General features: G+C 42.9%; 1 protein-coding gene across 4 annotated transcripts in view; it reads right to left on the bottom strand.

Annotated features, from left to right (window-relative positions):
* Positions 1-21,863, bottom strand: part of TCF20 (transcription factor 20) — a 129,037-nt gene that overhangs the window by 23,761 nt on the left and 83,413 nt on the right. For all 4 annotated transcript variants that reach the window (XM_061362909.1, XM_061362893.1, XM_061362901.1 and 1 more), the window contains exon 3: positions 15,413-21,046. In XM_061362909.1, the coding sequence (XP_061218893.1) occupies positions 15,413-21,013 (5,601 nt within the window). In that variant the 5' untranslated portion in view covers positions 21,014-21,046. The remainder of the gene's footprint in view (positions 1-15,412; positions 21,047-21,863) is intronic.

The following is a 21,863-nucleotide window of genomic DNA, read 5'->3' as shown; positions in this document are numbered from 1 at the left end:
TAAAGGCTTAAAAAAAAGGGAATGCTTTTGAGCAAAGTGAACAGTAAATGTAAGAGATTCTTACAAGATACTAAATACCCACGCAACCTGACAGGAAAAAGGGTGCAGCACAAATCCACCCAGCCAACAACTCAAAGACTTGTAACACTAACACTAACAGAAATAAACCATTTGTCATTATTTGTACTAATCTGTGCAAGCCCTCATCATAAACAGAGCCCCACTGTGCAAGACACTTCGTTAATACAGAACAAAGCATTGGTGGATGCAAAGGGATGAAACAGGAATAGTGGGACTGAGCCAGCAGCATTAGGCAGAGTCCATCACAGCAGCAGCCTAACCATAACCAATCGTTCAGCAGAAATCCCAGACAAGAAAGGCTTTGAAGAAATGCATGAAGGAAAACAAAGGTAAACATGCAGGGTGTTGAAAGTGAGGCACTTCATTTAGGAAATTATAAAATTATCCAGGATGCACTGAGGGGAAGCAGATCATAAGTTCCTGGAACTGAAAGAAGAAAAAGCATCAGGATGAAGGCACATAAAATAATGATGAGTAACTTATGTCTGAGCGTAAGAGGAAGTGAGCAGATTAACGTGAAAGAAGTAGGCATTTGAAAATGTTTGTAACAGCATTCTGAATGGACGGTTGCTCATTAATACAAACATCAATTCTGAAATTACAGTCTAAAGAGCTGCTCCTATTGCACAATCAAACGATAGCCCACTGCAAGCAAGGACAGGTGAAAAAGGTACAATGCTAATCTTACTAGAAAATTATCAACTAGAGAAAAGGTAGCAAATGTACCACTAAATACTGTTAAAAAGAGAAGGATGAGAAGACAACAGGTCCTCCAGAAGGCTGCTGAAGCAGTATCTGGCAGCAGAGCTATAATAAGGAGAAGCAAATTGCACACAAGTATTCCTGAGGTCACTGGTGGCGGTTGCTACAATCCAGGAAAAGAAGCCAAAGATGAGCAACAACAGTAGGTGAGATTAATCCAAGAGGTAAAGGTGCAGTGCTTGCAGAAGGAGAAATGTCTGAGAGTCAGTACAACTCTCTTTAGTGATAAGCTGTGAAGTAACACACCAGTGTTAAAAAGAAAATTGGAAAGAAGATAAAGCTCATGAACTACAGCAATAAATAATCACAGCTCAGGAAAACTAAACAAATCAGTAACACACATTGATGAAGTTATCTCATATACAGAGGAGGTGCTGTACGTAAAATAATGCTTGCTGGCCAAAAATCTGAACGGGTTTAAAGAGGAATATGTTCTTGTACTATTCAATAATCATCAGGGAAAAACCCTATAAACCATAATGACATATGTGCTGCCTGAACTGCCCATTACAATAATAGCTACTTCTCACGAATTCTAAACTGAATTTATTCAAAAATATCTAGGGTCAGGAGGCTTGCCAGAGACGCATGACCCAGGAAAACTTGTATGAGCTAGCAGCAGTTTAGAAGAAGCAGCAAATATAAATAGCAGCAGAAGTCCAAGGCCGGATGGCATTCCAGCTGGATATTACAAAGCCGCTGAGGAAGTGTCAGTAGTTTCCTTAAAGGACAGACTTAATGTTGTTCTCGTGGGGGAAGAACTTCCTCTGACAAAGGATTAAGGAGCTGTCTAGTTCTCTGAAGGGAAAATACTTCACACAAAGATCTCCTGGGCTCAGAACACTGCTGAATCATGGTAAAAGCAGTAATAGCTAACTATCTGTAAGCCAGATCTTCAGTTTTTATAAATCGAGATCAATCTATTCTAATATAAAAAGGACTGCTATAAGCCATAGACAACTACAAATAAGTCACTGAGCAAGATCAAAGAGAAATTTCAATCTTCTTTCCACCTGAGGCAGAAACTGAAGGATACAGGCATTTTTGTTTTGTTTTTCATTTATTTTACACGGACACACCCCTCTTCTCACTTCCTATTCCTCCACCTTCTGGAGGTTGTAGCCTAAAGAGCATAAGTCAGCAGTAAAGTCTTTGTTAGACAGCTTCAGAGACTCAGAACAGAAAACCCTTCTTCTGGCACTGCCACTGAAGCTAATTTGTCCAGAAAAATGAATTTATTGGTAACTATCCAGTTACCCCAGGAACTGCCTCTGAAGATTTCTGCTTAGAGTAATAGTACTATGTGGTACCACTAAAGAATCCTTCTTCTCCCCAATGATAATGTGTGACACTTCAAAGGAGGAATAATTAAAGTAAAGCATAGGAGTTAAGACTGCACTAAACCCTCGTAGAACAGTTTTATGTACCTATAACATACATACTGGATTTTTTCTGATCTAACCTGAACAATTTTCTGATACCTAGGGAAAAAAAAAAACAACCCGCTTGTTTTGTTGGAAAGCATCGGTTATGCACCGTGTCACTCTGAAATTTTAGTGATAAAATTTAACTTGAAGGGTTATTCTCCCAGAAAACACCTAGCAAACTTAATAATGAATGTACATATGGTACCAGTACATTCAAGTTAAGGTCTTCAGCATTTTAGCTTTCTACCAGAAAACAGAAAGCCAACATCAGATGAACACCTTCTGTGGACCTGACTCTAAATGATAACTTAGCTTCCTCCCATTATATCTACTCAATTAAAACAGGCAACCTTGTATCAGCTCCTTCATCTTCTCACTGAAGAAGATCTGATAATTTAAAAGCATACTGTACTTTCAATTTTCAAAGCACCCCACAAATTTGTCTTAATGGTCACAAAATAAGTGGCTTTAATACCTACTTTACAGATTAACTGCCTTGTCAAAGGCCACAGAGGAAATTTTTGATAGCTCAGACACAAAAATCTGAGCAGTTCACAGCTCTCAAACCTGAGCTCAAGCACATGAAGTTGCCTTTCCCTCCCATTCCCACCCCTTCCTTTTCCCTGCTTTCCCCCTGCTTTTAAGTTTCCCACTGAGCAGCAGCATCCTTCAGACAAAGTCCCCATTTCAAGAGATTCATGTCAGGACACCCTCCTCCTTCTTTCCATTCCTTAGTAGTAAGTCTTTTATGAAGATGGACAGTCTCCTTTAATCATCAATAACTTTCTGAAACTTAGCAAGTGTGAGCTCTCAGTAAGAATAAAGGAGTCACAGGTGCAAGAAAAGCTGCAATTAACAGCAGTATAGTGCAAAGTACCAACAAACCCACATTTTGTGAAATTATTACCCATGAGAAAAAGACAAACACAGAGCTGAGAACTAAGGGAGCTAAGCATAAATCAAAAGAATATCAAATGGAAGGAGATAGAAACATAAAAAAAAGTCATTAGCAAGCGAAGACTGCACAACCAGTTTTTAACATCAAACTTTTGTATTTCCTCAAACAGAAAGCTTAAGACAGAAAAACAGCTGGTTGAGGTAAGACATAAGTGTGTTTATGCTACAATCGGTTGTGCAACCAGACCTCGTATCAAGACAAACACACTGTTTTTACCACTAGCAGCTCAGGTACTGACAAAGGGCCCAGCTGCAGCATGCACAGCCCTGGGTGGGCTTTGCCACTCAGAAGTCTGTGTCTTGAACAGGGGTGGTATTTTATGCCAAGTCCTACCCTGTTATGTCTACTCTTACCAACATTTCACAGTTGAAGACAACTTGAGTATGTATTCATGGTTAAAGTAACTCCCTGAGCACTACCAGAATCTCTCAAAAGAAACTGCAGGTATTTTAGGCCTTTTAACTGAAGTGCCTGCTTTAGGTTACTCCAGCTGGCAAAGTAGCCCAGAAGAGGGGAGGGAGCATTCAGTCCCTAGTGCTTCTAGACTGCGGATAACAGTAACGAAAATCCCCTACCTTTTCAAAGGTCTAGACAAGCAGATGGCTGCGCTTAACACAAGTAACAAATACTGCAAAGCTGTACACATTTGAGAACCACCTTAGACAAATTTAAAAATGTACCTTTTATTGTATCTGCTAGTTTGTGTAACTAGTAATGTTGCTCTGGAAAAACTTTGTATCTGAAGTTATCACCTTGGCTGGTCCATTCATTTCCAGACCGCTTTAAGACACCGGTTTGTACTCACACAACCTGCTGCCCCTCCGACCCCTAGCAGCGACATTTCCCTGTCTCAGTACTGACACGAAGAGTCAAGAAAGCTGGTCCAGCCAAAAAACTTAGTTTGCTAAAAATGAGGGCGGGCATGTGTGTGTAGAATTTGCTGGCCAGATCAGCTGGCTGACATGGTTCAGTCACAGTGCAGTTGTGCTGGCAGGTCACTGCAGTGCTGGCAAAAGGGAAGGTGTGAGGGAGAAGAACGGCTTCTAACAACTCTAATGTAGCCTAGATACAATTACTGCCATATTTCATCTTCACAACAGACTTCTCAATGGAACAGAAGTGCTTTATAAGGGATGCTCTTTTTTTGTACCTTTAACAGCAAAGGAGCCTTGAACTTTTGCTACATTCCTACCTCCCTCTACCCTCATCCTATTCCACTTCCCCAAGCCTAATGTCTAATCTAAATCCCTCCTCTGTCTGATTAAAGCCATTCTCCCTCCGTGTCCTGTCACTACATGCCCTCGTAAAAAGCCCCCTCCAGATTTCTTGTAGGCCTCCTTTTGGCAGTGGAAGACTGTTCCAAAGTCCGCCCTGAGCTTTCCTCTCACCAGGCTGATCCAGCCCAACTCTCTCAGCCTGCACTCATAGCAGAGGTGCTCCAGCTCTCATAGCATCTGGGTTAACAACCTTGTACCCACATCTTCAGCTACATACCTTCCCAACATGGCTCAAGCCACTTTTGCTAGCCCATAGCTCCAGCAATACAAGACTGCTGTTAAACACTAATTGCTGACTAATGAAAACTAATCATCATGCAATTAAACTTTAATTGCTAAGCAGCTGGCTAAGATCCAATCCCTAACAATGAAGGCTCATTAATAACTTTTTTCCAAAGTACTCTACCCATGAAGATTATACCAGAGTCCAGCTAAGTGTATGGAATTGTTTGGAAAATATTTCCTTGCCTAGAAAGAAAAACTACCCAGTGTAACAGTGCAAGGTTAGCTGAAAAGGACGGTTTCAAGATTCACCCAAACTCCATCCCCAGCTTCTTCCATAACCTCAGGCAAAACATGCAGCACGGACAGAACCACTCTTCTCCAATTCTTTTTTTCCTGCAGACTAATCGAGTTTCAATTTTGCTGTAGTTTTTAAAATTATTACATGAATACTCATCATACTTCAGGTTGACTTTTTACCTTTCTAAATCTAGGGAAATTAATGACCTTCAGAACACATTTCTCCAATTAAAAGAAATGTATTTGGGTTATATAACTAGGTTTATAATGGCAGATAGATGAACACTTACTTTCGAAAAGGAAAAAAAAAGTTTAAAAACTGCTTTCTACATGGTCTTAAATTTCACATCACCATGAGTAAATGTCTCAGTTTTGTCTGCACCATTCCTACCCAAGGCTACTGCACAAAGCATTATGCTTCTATTGCTTTTGCTGAACTTGGTTTGCACTGAAATGTTTGGAGAGCCTTTCTTTATCATGAATGACAGAACATTAGTATAGCTGAAGCCTTATTTTTTGCTTATTCAGCAGTCAAAGGATTCAGGATAATCGCAGAATCACAGAATAGTTAGGGTTGGAAAGGACCTTAAGATCATCAAGTTCCAACCCCCCTGCCATGGGCAGGGACACCTCACACTAAACCATATCGCCCAAGGCTCTGTTCAACCTGGCCTTGAACACTGCCAGGGATGAAGCATTCACAGCTTCCCTGGGCAACCCATTCCAGTGCCTCACCACCCTCACAGTAAAGAACTTCCTCCTTATATCCAATCTAAACTTCCCTGTTTAAGTTTTAACCCGTTACCCCTTGTCCTATCACTACAGTCCCTAATGAATGTTTCTTTTAACAATAAACAATAATTCTTTATTTTAAAAGTCTCACAAAAGATAGAATGTGACTTCCATAATCCATACATTATACAACAGAAAGTAATGAATTCTTACCCCTAGAAATAAACCTCTTATCAAACTGAACACGCAAAGAAAGATTAAATATATATATATATAGCTTTTTTTTTCCCCCAAAAATCAATGAAAGTATTTTTCAAAGTTTACATGTTTGTCTGGTTGTAATCAAATAGAGACCATTTTAAACACAGAGGCATGGAACAAAATAAGCTCAAGTTCTTAAATGTCCTTCAACACTTATTTGTTAGAAGCATTCTTCTAATGAAGTTAAGGGGATACAGCTCTTGACTACCATCTGGAATTTGTCTAAGTTAAAAAAAAAAGTCTTAGTTCACTTTAAGTTAACAAAACAAAACCCAAACAGCACAACAACCCTTCTCCACAATTTCAGGGCATCTTAATCTATTTACCAGCCCAGCTTAAAAAGATTCAAGCTAAAACGATGCATAAATGGATTGTATTCAGTCACTACTGAGAATTTAGCAAGAGTTTGGCACCTCTACAAGTAACAGGGAACTTAAATCTTACAAAAAGAATTGTGTGAGCTTGTGGATAGCCAGACAAAAAGCTCTACAGCTTTGTTTAGAAATCTCCTGCACAGACAAGGCTCCATTTGCATCTGGAAGAGTTTCTTAGAAATTAAAGATACTTTAATGTGTTTTTAAATGAAAATTGTACAGATTTTGAGGATCCCTGATGCTTTACAGAAAGGCCACAAATGTGGAATGAAAAAGCTGCTTTTTACATACAAGTTTCCAGTGCTTCTGGCTACAACTAATGTAAGTGATTAAACATCCTATTCTTTCCCAACAGTCTATTGTCAGTAAATCTATTTTCCGCTTTCCTCACTCCACATGCTAGACAAACAGTAAAATGCAAAACCACATGCAAGAACAGTCATAATACCCATAGCTCAGGATAAAATACTGGCAAAGGAGTCTGCCAGTAAAGGATGTATAAGAATTAATTCCCTGCCTACGCTCCATATTCTCTCTGCCCTCTACAAAAGAGGAGAATTCTCAATACCAGAGAAGTCTTTCCTCTTTTCCCAGTATCATCTTGATGTCCGAAACCTCAGCTAAGCTGTACTGCCCGCCATCTACAATTCACCATCACCAATACACTGCACCAGTTTCACATGATTTCTACTCACAATTAAGCAAATGAAAGCCAGCTTCAGATCATAAATGCAATGAATGGCTTCCAGTCACTCAAGATACTGAAATAAATGCATCACAGATGTAGACGTGGATTCTGTCTGCTCACCTCTTCAGCATTTGAGGCTTGTGATACCAATACACAGAGCTGCTGTGAGCTCCGAAGTGCTGGAGCACCAGTCATTCACACTTCCAGGTCTCTACCAGAGGAAGACAACAACTGAGATACAACAGGGGCTCCTAGCAGGTTCTCATCTCTGTGGTGGCACTCTCTTACAGACCAGGAGTCATGACAGCACAGAGTTTCAGTAGTGCAGCAGATGGCAATGCCTTTCTGAGAAAACAGAATCTGAAGTTCATTATTCAGCCTGTCTTTCAGAATTCCTTCTCCACCCAAGATTTCATGCTTCCTTATTTTTGTAACACTGAGGAAGAATACGAAAGATGCTGCCATTTCCCAAGGAATGAAAATGAGTGTTAAACTAATTGTATTAAGGGCTGCCATTGAGAAAGAGCAAGCACACTGCCAGCTTAGGGAACAAGGTGTCTGGACACAGCCTGTCAATGAAAACCAAGAACTCAACCACTTCAAGGGTAATTGCAGAAGGTGCCTCAAGATTCTGTGGCGCTCCTCACTCGAGGTGTTAAAGCATACTAAAAGCTGTTGCCAAAGATAAATATAAGCAGACAATGTTCTCAATACATCCCTTTTTCAAACACTGCTAACAGTTCTTGAATTCATTACTGTTTCCCTTTCCCCACAGTGAAAAATTAACAAGCTCCAGCGTCACTTCTTCTTACTCTGGAAATTTCTCCCTACTTGTACAGTTTGGGGTGTAAGAAACATAGGTTTTCCTTACAGTATTTGTCAGACATTTGGTCTTTGAAGCAGCAGATTATTATTTCAGCTGAACCCTGACCTGATGCTGAACTTCATTAGAGGGGCTTTCTGGAGGGGAGGAAAAAAAAAGCCAGGTTCTGCACATTTTTCTTCTCTAAAAGGAAGGATAATGAATTTTAAGAAGTCAGCATTCATCTCCCAACACTTAGAAACAGTAGCGCTGTGGGTCTAAAACACTTCCAAGTGGTGGTGTCACCTGGGCACAATTTTGTGTTACAGCTAACTTGATCTAATGGTTCTAATTACCAATGGAAAAGGGCCTTCTCTGTCAGTGGCAGCAAACGTGGTTCAGAGAGTAAGTGGATTCAGATGGCTGATCTGGCACAAAGATCCCCACCCCAAGCTAGTCTTCTGATGGATTAGCTAGATAAAAGTCAACCCACTGTGCAAATGCAGCTCTAGCAAAAGGGAAGCAAGCAGCTTGCAAAGAGGATGAAGTAGGACCACCCCTCCTGACAGCACATCGCTCCTAGCCTGGTTTGGGGATAACAAAGCGCATCCATGCCAAAAGAGACATTGAGAATAAACTGACACCTTCCGACTCATGGCGACACACTACTTAGGTTTCTGGGGCTAGAAGGTGTTTTGCCAGAGGCAGCTAACCTTCCACAATTTTTTCAGTTTAGACTGATTCCCTAGCTTAGGCATTTGATTAGCCACACAGTCAGGAACCTTTTAAGAGCAATTACTTACAGAGTGTGGGAGCACTTTTCTCAAGCTTTGATTTCCCAAATCTGAGAATATAAATAGCGCAATTCCTATTGATCCCTGTAGGCACCTTTCTTTACTTAATTTAGAGCTAGGATCCAGAATGGTAGAGGTAAACAAAAGAAAACGGTTCTATAAAATCAACAGAGTAAACAAAGTATTATAAATAAGTAATCCTCGTTTCCTCTGTGGTACAGATTTCCATGTATAAGGTACCATGGGAGATCAGGAATCTTAAGGGGTCCAGTAAAGTGTGTGAAACCAGAAGCTGTTCTTCATAAAATCTGGATAGCATATGTAGGACTGGAGGTAGGTTTACAAACTAAAGACACACTCAAAGTGTGCCCGAAGGCTGCCACTGCCCAACTGTATGGGGAGAAAATAAATTCCATTATTTTAAGCATCCATTTTAAAGAGAGAGACATAAATTTAGGTTCTCAACTTCTGTGAGCCCGTATGTGGTTTTTAAGAACTTTCTCCAAAGTCAGTCTGACCTTCTGAACAGGCCTGTTAATGGCTCTAAAGCAGATAGATTTCTCATCTTCAGGTAAGCAGCAGGCTTTGAAAGATAATCCATGGGCAGCTGAACAGACAAAATTCCAGACTTGTGACAGAAACCCCAGAATCTCCTTCCATTATATCATGACCATGGGCAGATTTTACCTTTCACCACCTGTGACTCCAAAGTTCTCCTGACTGAAACCCAAGATGATCCTTCCAGTAAGAAGGAAAGTTTCCAAGGACTTCTTTCCATGTATAATTATTAAAAGATGTCTCAAGCTGGGAGCAAAGCAGAGACTGATGAGAAAAGCATTAAATTCTTTAGACCTTCTAAAAGAGATCTTTAAAATGGGGATAAACAAGTCTTCCTTTCACAGAGCACTGACAGCAGAAACAAAAGCTACATTTACCTTCAGCAAGGTCAGTTCTGACAAGGGGAGGTGGGAAGAAACAAACCCAAAAAAACAACACATGAAAAAAAGCCAGAAGTAATACCTGTGCCAGGCCAGAGCCTTTGCCCTGGAAAAATAAGTATAACAAAATTTCACCTCCTAGTCAACAGGTTTTCAGAAAAGAACTATCTTCAACCTAACAATGTGCTCTGCATTATCCTTCACTCACAGCTTCTTCAATTTAGGAATGAGAATAAAGACCATCAATTCTTCTGAACGCTAAATCTGCTGACAACTACTGAAGCGACTCCATGATTTTGCTAGTTTCAGAGGTAACCAAAGATTTCATCTTGCATGAAAATAAGTTTCTGATGAGTTGGAAAACAATGAGAAGATAAACAAGATGGGAAACTGTTTCCTTCAAGGTATTTATAGAAAACTGCATGTAACTCTTAGTTTTCCAAATCTGTAACTGCAAAAAATGGCTGACATGACTCTAGGAAGAGAGACCAAAAATTTTCCAGAGGAAGAATACAGATATATTTCAAGCCTGCTGCAAGAATACCTGCTGCAAGTTTCTTAATATCACAAAGGAAAGATCTCATCCCAGAACACTTACAATCTTCTTTAACTAGCCCAAAACATGATGTCTGGCTATCTTCAATATTTGAAAGAAAGCATTTTATAGGCAACAGGATCACCCTGAACTAAGGAGATGGCATTTCTTCAAGATTTCATTAGCCTTGGAACCAAAAATGTCTAACTCTAAGGCCAGTTAGCACCTTTACTATGGTCTTAACAACAGTTTTAAGAGAGAAAGAAAGACTACTTGGCAGGTAGGTCCATCTGCTGGGGTATCTAATTTGAACCTTAAAATAAGGAGAAGCCATTAAGCCATTCCACATCTGAAGCGGCCCAATTAATCCGCTCAGCTGTTGACATTCTCAGAGCCTTCCAGAGTGGCCAGAGTAAGTGGAACACCTTCTCTGCCTTTGAGAAAACAAGATTCTAACACTAGGTTGCTGCTTAGAAGACAATACATTCACATCTTCAGTCTAAGGTGAAATCACACTTTAAGGAAAGCTCAAAGCGCAGGAGAGTGACTTCACAGTTCGATAAACCTTTTTGAGATAATACCTTCTCTCAAATTTTTCTAGAGCATCTGGTACAAGGTGATCTTTCAGCAACCTCACTGGCACTCTAAGCCTTCCTTGAGACTGACTATGGGGCTGTTCTCAAGAAAAACCCTGCAGCAAGAATTGGACATTTACTCTTACAGGGAACAGAAAACTTAACATAGCAAGAAAAATGTTTCAAATTCCTTCCTGATTCTAGAAGGCAAATGAGAAACAGAGGTGTTGGGAGGAGGGAGAATAAATCTGTAATGACCTCTGATTTGGAGAAAACTCCAGGAACAAACTTGCCGACAAAGTTTTCAAGCTGACAAGCAGGTATTCTTCATTGCGGCGCCGGGAGACACGGGGGATAACTCCTTCTAACGTGTGTCCCCGTATTGCTATACAAGCCATCCTTATATAGTCCCTGGGCATACATACATATTCATGAGGCTACGTATGGATTACATCATTTTCCAGAGAGTTCCCCGCATGCGTACAGAATTGTGGTGGTGGTCTTGAGGTTCGTTTACTTCTTCCAACAATCTTCATCACTTCTGGCAGCCTTTGAAGCACGCGCAGTAGATGCTCATACCAGTTTAATTGGTTCGTTAGCACCAGAGACATAATAATCCTCCTATCCTCCTACTTATCAGTTAGTTTAACTGTAGCCCATCCTGGACACCTGCGGTTCCCAGATACTCCTTATCCCTGTGTCCTGTTCTTCTAGACTGTTTTTCTTAAAACTAGGCCAACTATAACGATTTATCTTGTGAGAATTCTCAGTATGTTCTCTAGCTGTACTCTATTTTTTTTTCTCTATGTATCATGCACCTCAGTAATTTTCCATTGCTACTGTTACAAAGCCATCAAACTTAACATTACTTAAAACTACTTATAAAGGTTTCTATATCCCATTTTGTGATTTTGTGCCCCTTCGTCTCACCTTCCCTGTGAGAAAAAAGAGGTGAGTTTGTGTGAAAACAAGAAGGAGAGGGGGGTTACTTATGCCCCTACCTCTACATTATGGTTTGATGGTTTACTGCTTTTGACTAGAAGTTTAAGTTTCTTATTTCTACACTGGAATCCTGCAGAAGCAACAACAGTAGAGTCAGATTTCTAAAGAAAATATTTCAACTCAATATGGATTCCATTTAAATTTGGTGCACATTTGCCCTTTGTGGGTATTACAAGCAATTTACACAGATTCTGAATTATGGCAGTATTTCACTTGCACAGAGTGTGCTACATACATTAACTATTTACTTCTTCCAGGCTCATGACCCTTCACATGCCATACACTAATGTCTTTCCATATCCCAGTCATGACCTAACGCCTAGATTCCTGTATGCTTCTGCACTCACCTGTCTACTCTCTCCTGCTAGAAGCAGCTACATGGTTTGCACATCTGCTTTTCCAGACATTAACACTGATGAACTACATGTCACAGGGAACAAAAAGAAAAGGCACTTGCAAAGCAAGGGAAAGGTAAAGAAAGAGCATAACAAGCAGCACAGGAAAACAGCTGTCTGAGCCAGAAGGCTATCCTCAGGCAGTGGGGCAAAAGAGTTTTGTTCAGCACAGTCTTTCCACTGCCTGGAGACAGCTTCCAGCACGTACACCTCTGAATACCCTGACGGCCATCTTCATGTTGCACATAACCCTCTCCTATCTGAAGGAGGAGGATATACTGCTTCCAGTGGAGAACACAGCACTACAATTTGTTACAATAGGGTAAAAAGGTTGAGGAGAAAAAAAACCAAACAAAAAAAAAAAAAACCACCCAAACAACAACAACAAAAAAAAACAACAACAACAAGAAAAAAAACAATGCTGGAAGAAAACCTATTCAATTTTTTGTAACAGAGGCAAAAGATGGATTAGTCTTATGGAGGTAAGGCAGAAGAGCGCAGCATTCAGTTAGGATACCTCTCTTAATGTGCTTGTGTAAGACAGTAACAAAGCACACAAGAAAATGGTCCCTGCCTCAGTTCAGAGTCTTGGAACAGAACAGTGGAGAGCACTAGAAGGCTACATATTACTTCTCATACACAGAAAAGCAAGCAGCATTTCCTACAGACTTAAAATAGGAAGCATTAGGAAGAAATGATTTTAAAATCAAATGAGATTGCAAGTCTGAGTGACGAGAAAAATCAGAACAAGATGGCAGTTGATGGATTAAAGATGGTGTAAAATAAGTCACATTTTGAAGTGAGCGTCCGAGAACTCACCATGAGTTCCAGAACAACTTAAGTTTGTGGCTGAAAAACATGAATGTGGAGTAAAAAGGAAGCTCTGCAAGACACTGGGAAAAAACCCTACTGGGTTACCAAAAGCTCTCCAAAGGCATAGTGTTCCAGGATAAATGGAAGGAAAGCATAAGCAAAACTTCAGTGAATGCCACATGAAAAGCTAGGAGTAACGAACAACAGTCTCTGCAAAAGCAGCAGAAAGAAAGGATGTAATCAAGAGGACACAGGCAACAAAGGTGGAACAACACTTCAACAGCAGCACAGCTGATGGTGATAAATGTAGCTGACAGGGAAAGGAAAATTAAGTACTGAATCTGAACCTTAGCTAGAAAGAGTTCACCATTAACACTGATTACAATTGGAGTAAAGCACAATCAAAACCACAGTGGAGGACAAGAGCCCCAGACAATGCACTCAAGAATTCTGACATAAAAAAAGGGAAATTAAGAGGCAGTTGCAAAGGCAAGGAGGCCACAGGCATTTTGTACCCATCCTTTTTTCAAAAATGGCAAACACTCGTGTCTACAGGTACTACGAAGGAAAAGAAAAGCCAGGAGTTAAGCAAGTAATTAAAAGAATGAGGTAAAGAGAAAGGACACAAGGTTCAAGGCATAAGGAGATATTCTTGTATGGTGCCATAAGAGTAGATGAAAGAGTTAAGGAAAGGAGAAAAAAGAAAATGTTCTACTTGTGACAAAGAGATGATCACAACAGTTGGAAGAATGTGATAAAGGGTAGGCCAAAGTGTATTCAGTCACAAAGTCATAAAGATCCCACGCAGAGAAAGAGCTACATGTCAAACAACATGCAAACCTTATAAAAACTGCTACGGGTAACTGGCTGCTATTTGACAAGTTTGATCACAGCCTATCAACATAGCATGTTTCTGCTGGGTTTACACTCCTTGCAGGTACAGGAACACAAAATGGATCGCTGGAGGACAATCAACGACTTGGCATTTGCCATTAGAGAAAAACAAGAATCATAAAAGACATGCCTTAAAAAAAAGAGAAAAAATGAAATATCAGGCTGGAGTGATCCAAATTCAGAATACTGGTGAACTACAAGACATATGAAAGCACAGCCACATCGCAAGTAGAATCCAAATGGTGGTAGAAATCCTGAAAGAAACTTTGCAATTACCAAAGATATGAAATTCAACAGTTGCATCAGAACAAGCACACAGGCATGGCTCGATGAAAACCAAATGAAATTAACTGACTTTGTTTAATGAGAGGCTAGAAACAAGAATGCGGGCCAAATCAAGTTAGGGCAAAGAAGCATGTAATTACTGTCAAAGAACAGTAAGTGAAAATTCAGAACAAGCCAGGAATCAAACCTGAAGGGAAAAAGCTCATAGGGAGGAAACGAGCATGCTGTATATAACAATACAGAGGGAAGAGAAGATACAAAATGGATCCCAACACCGTTTAGAGAATGGAAGAATCTGAAGGAAACACAAAGAAGTAGTCTAGTACCTTCTCTGCCATGGTCTGGCTGATGACAGAGAGCATGAAGCAAAAAGTAACCATAAATAAAGGGATGCAACATACTGATGACGGCAAAGCAAGCCACCTAACTGAGGTTTTTAAAGCACCAGCTTTTGTCTTAGAAAATCAAGAATAGCAAGTGTCTCCATCCACAAACAGGTCCTTGCTTTTACCTATTTCTTCTCACTCTTTTATACATGCACTTTGAGGAAGTCAGTTATCAGTATAATTTGTGGTACAATCCATACTAATCAATATTAAACCCACCCACATTTCACTTGAAGCTTGCAGACCTCTGTGCAATTCTACTCCATCCACCTTGTAAGGGCTGTCAATTCTACAGCTGAGCAATACGTATTGCAATCACAGAATAACTGAAGTTGGAAGGGACCCCTGTTGAAAGCAGTCAGTTCTGAAGACAGATCCAACTTGAGAGGTAAAGTGGGCTGCTTACGGCCTTGCTCATTCACATTTGCGCAACTCCAAAATTCCACACCTTCTGTCATTCCCCATCCCTTCAATCCAGTGTCTAACAACCTTCACTGTGAAGGTTTTTGCCTAAGATTCAATTGGAATTTTCTTTGTTGCAATTTGTATCCGCTGCTACTTGTCCTTTCACTGTATGACCCCAGAAAGAGCCCTCAAGAATGTTAAATAGGATAGAATAAGGAAAGGCAGGGGGGAAGAAGGGAGATCACTGTAATCATCAGAAAGCATCAGACATTCAGAACATTTAGGAGGTAAAGAGCATCCAGCTTTTGGATGCCTGACAAATCTATCTGATCAGGTGTGGTAGAGATCTAAACAAGGTCATCAAAAGGACATCACTAGAGATACACTTAAGATGAAAGATGACTGTTTAAGACGAGAGAAAAACAAAAAAAATGGTATTCCAAATGGTATACATATTGCAAATGGAAAAAAAATAATCATTACATATAGCAAGGTTAGGTACTCACCATCTCTTTTGCCATTTCCACAGCTTCCTGCAGCCCATAGAGCCTGCCACAGACCAGGTAGATTCCATTGGCCCAGAGAACACAACCCTCATGGACCCAAAATTCATTGCTGTCAAGAGGTAGTACAGGAATATGTAAATCCAGCTCAGTGCCACCTTCTGAAGTGGGCATAGACGGTTTTGAGTCCAAAGGAGTCTTTTCACCACCACTGCCACCATCAGTGGCTGCCTTTTTGCAAGGAGGTCCCCTTGAAAGTGACCGAGAGGCTCCACTACAGTCCTCAGAGCGGTGTCGCCTCTTAAAGCGGGGATGAGCAGCTAGGCTTCTTTGTTCCTTCTGTTGTTGCTGTTCCTCTTCCTCTTCTGTATCTGTCTTGGAACCATTAGCAGCACTTTTGTGCCGTACCTTGACCTTGCTCTGCATTTCTGTGGCCCTCTTTGGAGGTGGGTTCTTGGGCAAGGTGGCTGCATAATCCTGGGGGTAGAAAGGGCCAAAGAGGTCACCCATGTTACGAAAGTTGGCCCATCTGCCACACACGCAGCAAACCAGAGGCCCTAAGACAGAAGACTCTGTCACCACAGGGCCTTGCAGCATGAAAGTTGAGGTGGGCAGCACTTTGCTCTCCACATTGCTAGGAGGGGGTGTTGAAGACCGCTGTCCTTTCCGACCTCTCACCAGTTTGTTCTGCTCTTCTTCCTCTGCATTAATGATTGTGCACACAGCGCCTAAGTCACACTTGTTTACCACATGAATATAAGGGAAAAAGAACTTATTCTTGGAGTCAGTTTTATCTGCAGACTGGGTAGCATATTTAAGCTTGATCTCCGGTTCTTGAGGCTCCACAATCGGAGCAGCCCGTCTAGGCTTTCGCTTCCGTGGTTGTGCTGCAGGTTTTCTCCTCTCCCTCCTTTGCCTCTTCGGCTTTGGCTCAGCAACAGCTTCCCCTTCTGAAGACTGCGAAGGTACCGGTGGGGGCGGTGGGGGCAACTGCTGCTGCTGCTGCTGCTGTTGTTGTTGCTGTTGCTTCTTCTGCTTGTTTACGCTTCCAATTGGCCTCCCCTTTTTCTTTCCAGAGGGAAAATATCCCTTTGGAGGGAAACCATCTGGCTTGGGCGAAATGTTTGTCACATCTCCATCTTTTTCCTCAGCCTTTGGATTTGGTTCAGAAGTAAACACACTGGAAGGGGAGATCGGTTTTGAGTCAGAAAAGGTCAGAGTTCCAGTTCCACTTACAGATCCCTCCGACCTTCCCTGACCAAATGACTTCTGAGAAGATGGTGCTGCTGCACTGGATCCTGCTCCTTCTTTACCAACGCTGGCAGTTTCAGGGACCTTTTTCTTGTTTTTATCTTCCTCACTGCTTTGCCACTCTTCTGAGGATCTTGGAAGAGTTACTTCGCCAGTTGTGTCCTGGCTGGCTGGCCCCACTTGATCTGACACGTCTCCTTTTCTCTTTTCAGCCTCTGGTCCATGTCCAGTCATATTTCCTCCTTCAGGTCCACTCTTAAGGGACAGGATGTCATCAAGAGTGACAGTATCTGCACCAGTTTCAGCACTGTTGGTAGACACGCTTCTCCTAATATTAGGAGACGTAATTTTCTGAACAATAGCTTCCAGTTTTAATCCTCGCCCCTTTCTTGGAGGCAGTATTTTGGTCTTAGTCGGGCTTGTGAGAGAAACAGCAGGGCAATTCCTATTATCAGGACTTGGCAGATTCTTGAAGGAATCTCCCTTTGCAACCGACTTGCCAACATCTTGGCTTTGACATGAATGGGCGTAGGAGTTGTACGTTTTATCAGCTCCTTCTTTTGCTGAAGTCATCACACGCCCTTTATCTTCACTGCCACTGTGCTTCATGTCATGTGGCTGTCTTTTGGTAGGGATAGGCGAGATGAAAGAACGGACTCTCCTCCTCGTAATTAATGGATTTTGAGGAGACTGGTCTTCCTGGCCAGGAAGCCTAAGCATGGCATTGCCTGGCTTGGGCAAATCTGCAGATTCTTCTCGTCGATGCCCATCGCCTTCTTGAGGGCAGTATCTTTTCTGACTGGGTCCAAGAGGGCCACTGCTTTTGGCCGGAGAAGTTTGCCGAGAGGGGTCCCAACCAGATTCATGATGCTGCAACTTCTGGTTGCCATGTTTCAGTTCGGTACATTTGCTCTGAGTACTGTCACTCCCCATAACACAGCGGCCAGCTTCCTGGCTTCCAGTATCGTGATAAGAGCTACCTTGAAAGTACATCATTCCGTCCTTGTCATTTTTTACAGGACTCCTCACTCTTTCCAGAAACTGCTGTTGTCTTGGGCTTTTCCTTGCTCCTTCCTGCCTGTGCTGAGCTGCAGCAATCACACCCTGAGCAGTGCTGCTTGCCCAATCTTTGTACTCTTCTTGCTGTTGCTGGTACATCTGTCTCTTGTAATGGTACTGGGAATTTAAACTCGGGTTAGGGTCACTGAAAGCATGAGGCCTAGCATTTGTGTGGTATGCTGAAGCCAAAGACGGGCCTTCTGAATTCTGAGGGTAAGCAGAATGCAAGGAAGCCCTGTTGACTCTTTCAGACAGCGTCATATGTGGGTTCATGTGATGCAGATCTGTCCCTGGACCTCTGCTTCTGCCTGGTGACATTTTCAGCTTATCAGCAAGATCCTGAAACTGAGAAGGTGATTTGCCCCTGCTGCTTCCAGTTCTGCCAGGTCCTCGTCTCATCTGCATTGATCTGCTGTCCTGCTGGGGAATGTAGTCTGGAGCAGCATCGGAAACTGCAGCTCCAGGGCTAGCGTTGCCTCGGAAAGATTCATGCTTGATGCCAGCAGGATGACAATGGTCTCCCGTTTTTTTACTATTGAGACTCGCTGAGCTCTTCGACTGTTCAAAATCTTCTTCTTTGATTTGCCCACTATGAGCTTTCATCTTGGTTTCCATGGATACTAAACCACCAGGGAGTATTACTGACTGGCTCAAGCCAGGGGCAAGACGTTCACTCCTTCCACTTCTGCTCTCAGGACCCATGTGCCCCATTGGGTGAGGGCCAGGATCTCTGACAAGCTGCCTTAATGGAGATATGTCACAGATCACTGACCTCCTCTCCGAGAGTGTCCCCCCTTCATGGGCAGATGACTGAGACTCCACATCAAACTTTCTACCAATAGGGTAATCGGCTAAATTTATCTGTTTCATATCAGGAGCTGCACTGCCAGACTTCCTATCCCAGGGACCCCAGTGAGGGCTTTCCAGGAGAGACCCCATGCTTTTGTTTAAGAGACCTCTACTGGTCAATTCATTGGTTTGACTGATTAAGATATTAGGCCTCATGGCTCCCTCCAAACTCCCAGCCATTCCAGAATGTTCTTGTGCGTTCCTGGAGTACCTTCTGTCTGCATGGTGGTGGTGGTACCCCTGTAAGACCTCCTGCAGGAGGCTGGGAAACTTCTCATTCCGGCCTTTGCGCTCACTGTGCCCTGGAAAATCCAGTTTTTCCTGACTAGAAGGATACTGTGGAAAGCCACCAATATTTCTCTGTATACCTGCTGCTACGCTATCCTTGTAACTGTACCTTAAACTGCCAGGAGCTTTGGAAGGTTCTGTTCTTGCAGGAAAATTTGGCCCAACAACTGCATGACCAGGCTGGCTGTTCCCCTCTCCATTATGGTTAGTGTTATCTCCACTTTTGCTTCCTTTGCTTCCTCCTTGAGTTTCCGGCTGTGTCCCTGCCTGCCCAGCTTCTTTTGCTCCACTAGCACTAGCTGGTGCCTGAGCAGCTGTGGAAGTATCATCCTGTGCGGGTTTATCTTGTCCACCTGACTTTTCTACTCTTCCTGTCATGGCTTCCCGGGAGACAATCACCCCAACTGCCTTTTCATTCACTTTGGGGGCATTTTCTACAGCCACCACAGCTTCCTTCGTGCCAGGGGAGGCCACATCTTCCCTAGCTGCAGGGCTGCTGCTGAGTTTTGATGGCTCATTCTGGGAGGCCTGTGCTGGTGAGGAGTTGGATCTCTCTAAGTTACCCCCTTTGTAAGTGGTGTCTGAGCTGGTGCTCTGGCCACTCAGCTGTCTCACCCTTTCCCCATGATCCTCTGAACTACTGGAACAGCCACCATCAAGGGACTCTGCTAGGGGAGACTTGAGCTGCTCCTCTGCCTGGGAGGAGCCTTCTGAGTTGGTGCAGCTGTCGGCCTTCTTTGAAGAGGATGACCTTTTGGAACTTTTCTTCTGAGGTGCCAAGGCATCTGAAAGCAACATATGCTGGACAGTGTTAGGCAGATTGGCCACTTGAGAACTAAGAGCACTCAGGCTGCTCAGCCCTGGATCTGTGAGCCTTTTTTCCTGCAGTCCTTCCATCCCAAACCCCTTGAATCCTCCTCCATGAGCATTGGGACTTGGCATCATAGATGGTGTAGGACTCAGCTGAGGCATCATCTGCAGGATTCGGTTTCTAGAGCCCATGGACATGTTGCCTTGCCCACACTGGAGGTTTTCTCCACCTGGCATGAGTGGAGAAGGGGTAGAGCTGCAGCTTGGAGACTGAACCACAGATGCAGCAGGAGATGGATTAGAGATTGGACTGAAGTTTTGGTGGAATTGCATCGGTGACCTTACAGGAACTTCGGTCTGACTGTACTGTCCCACTTGACTTTGAAGAGAGAGCTTGGTGGCAGTATTTGAATACTGCATTACATGCTGAGGTGGATGCTGTTGCTGCTGCCCCTGCTGCCCACTTTGGGGCAGCTTTGACTGCTCAAAGCTTTTCATTGGTTGAGTCTGAAAGCTGTAGTTTGACTGCGTCCCATATGCCTGTGCATTGGAACCCACAGCATGGCCTTCATACTGCGATCCAGAATTCACGCTGTAAGTTCCATCATAATTCTGTCCTGACTGGCCAAAACGCTGTGGGGATGGGAATGAGGAGGAGGACGACGACGAAGGTGGCTGATAGTGTTGGCTGAACTGACCCACTCGTAACTGGTATCCAGAAGCAGAGGAAGGCAGGGTGGATGAACGCTGCATGGGCTGCAGGTGTGAGGTGCTAGAAGCAGACTGGCTGGAAGCCTGGGGTAAAGGCTGATGAGATTGATAGATCTGCTGTCTCAGCTGCTGCACTTGCTGCTGGCTAGAAGCCTGCTGCTGATACTGGGAACTCCCTGGAGAAAAAGGACCAGTATAATCCTGTTGATAGTGGGATACACTCCCAAGGGTCGAGTGCTGTGTCTGAAACTGGCCCACATGTCCCTCACTTCCATACTGACTCCCAAAGCTACTCCCTTGAGGGGGGCCATAGCTCTGTACTGGTCCAGAAGGCCTGCGCTGAGGTGGCTGCTGCCCTCCTGACACTACTGGATCTTTGTTGGCAGGCATGTAGTAAAACTCTCCTGTTTCTTTTCTGAAACCTTGATAACTCTGATGGCCAGAGCTTTCACCAGGCATTGTTGTAGAGGCTCCTGTTGCTCCACGACGTCCACTGCTGGCACCTCCTCCAAAGCTCTGGAACATCTGGGCCTGTTGCCGGGGGCTGAACTGCTGCAGTCGGGATGAACTGTGCACTTCCTGTGGGTAGCTCTGTTGGCTTCCGTGATAACTATTTTGCTCCCGAAAGGACTGCATGCTGTTCAGCACCCAATGCACAACTCCACAGCCCTAAATGGGGAGAAAAAGAGAAAAAAAAAAAAAGGTATAGCATCCACATCTCCCAGTCATACCGACACCACTGCTCAATTTCATTGTTTTAATGGCTATTAAAATTAAGCATTTATTTCCTACATCAATGTGTATCCCCTCTCCTTGCAACCTTCCACCCTTCTGGGTAGTGCAAGAGGAATCACTCACTTTCAGGAACGGAAGTCACTAGCCTACTACCAGTTGGAACACATTTTCAGCATTACTGATTTCCTGCAGGCATTCACTAACTGTGCTTGTTTACGTGCCCCTGAAGAAACAAACTTCCAACAGTATTTTTACAAAGCAATGAAGAACAATCCTCACCCTACAGCTAGTTTTCATGGCTAATACTGGTAACAGCAATCAAGCATTTGCTACCATGTTTAAAGATGCAACAAGAACCCTGCAACACACTCAAGCCACAGTTGAGTCGACTGCAGGAATTATAATCCAGGGCCCATAGTTCATTTTGGGAAAGATCTCTTTTAGAAAACAAAGCTCAAACCAAGATATTAAAATTAAAGGATCTATGGGAGCCTATGAAAGAACTGGCACTATCATGCCCAAAGACATCTGCTCCATGCTCTGTTCCTGACTACCCAAAGAACTCTTTGGTGAAAAGGAACATGGCATGACAACACACGGTACTTCCCCCCATGTAAAGTCAGAACAAGTCCACTCTTCTTTGAGCAGAAGGGTCTACAACTTCATCTCTTGGGACTTTTATATTAGCCTGAATGACACGTAATTGAAAACATTTGTCAGACAAAATACATACTCTGGAATACCATGTATG

Source organism: Neopsephotus bourkii, unplaced genomic scaffold (assembly GCF_033783945.1).
Source record: "Neopsephotus bourkii isolate Nb327-2 ecotype Australia unplaced genomic scaffold, CSIRO-AGI_Nbou_v1 NB_107, whole genome shotgun sequence".
Classification (NCBI taxonomy): domain Eukaryota; kingdom Metazoa; phylum Chordata; class Aves; order Psittaciformes; family Psittacidae; genus Neopsephotus; species Neopsephotus bourkii.
The sequence above is the reverse complement of the archived record's forward strand: the minus strand, read 5'-3'. Positions and strand labels throughout refer to the sequence as shown.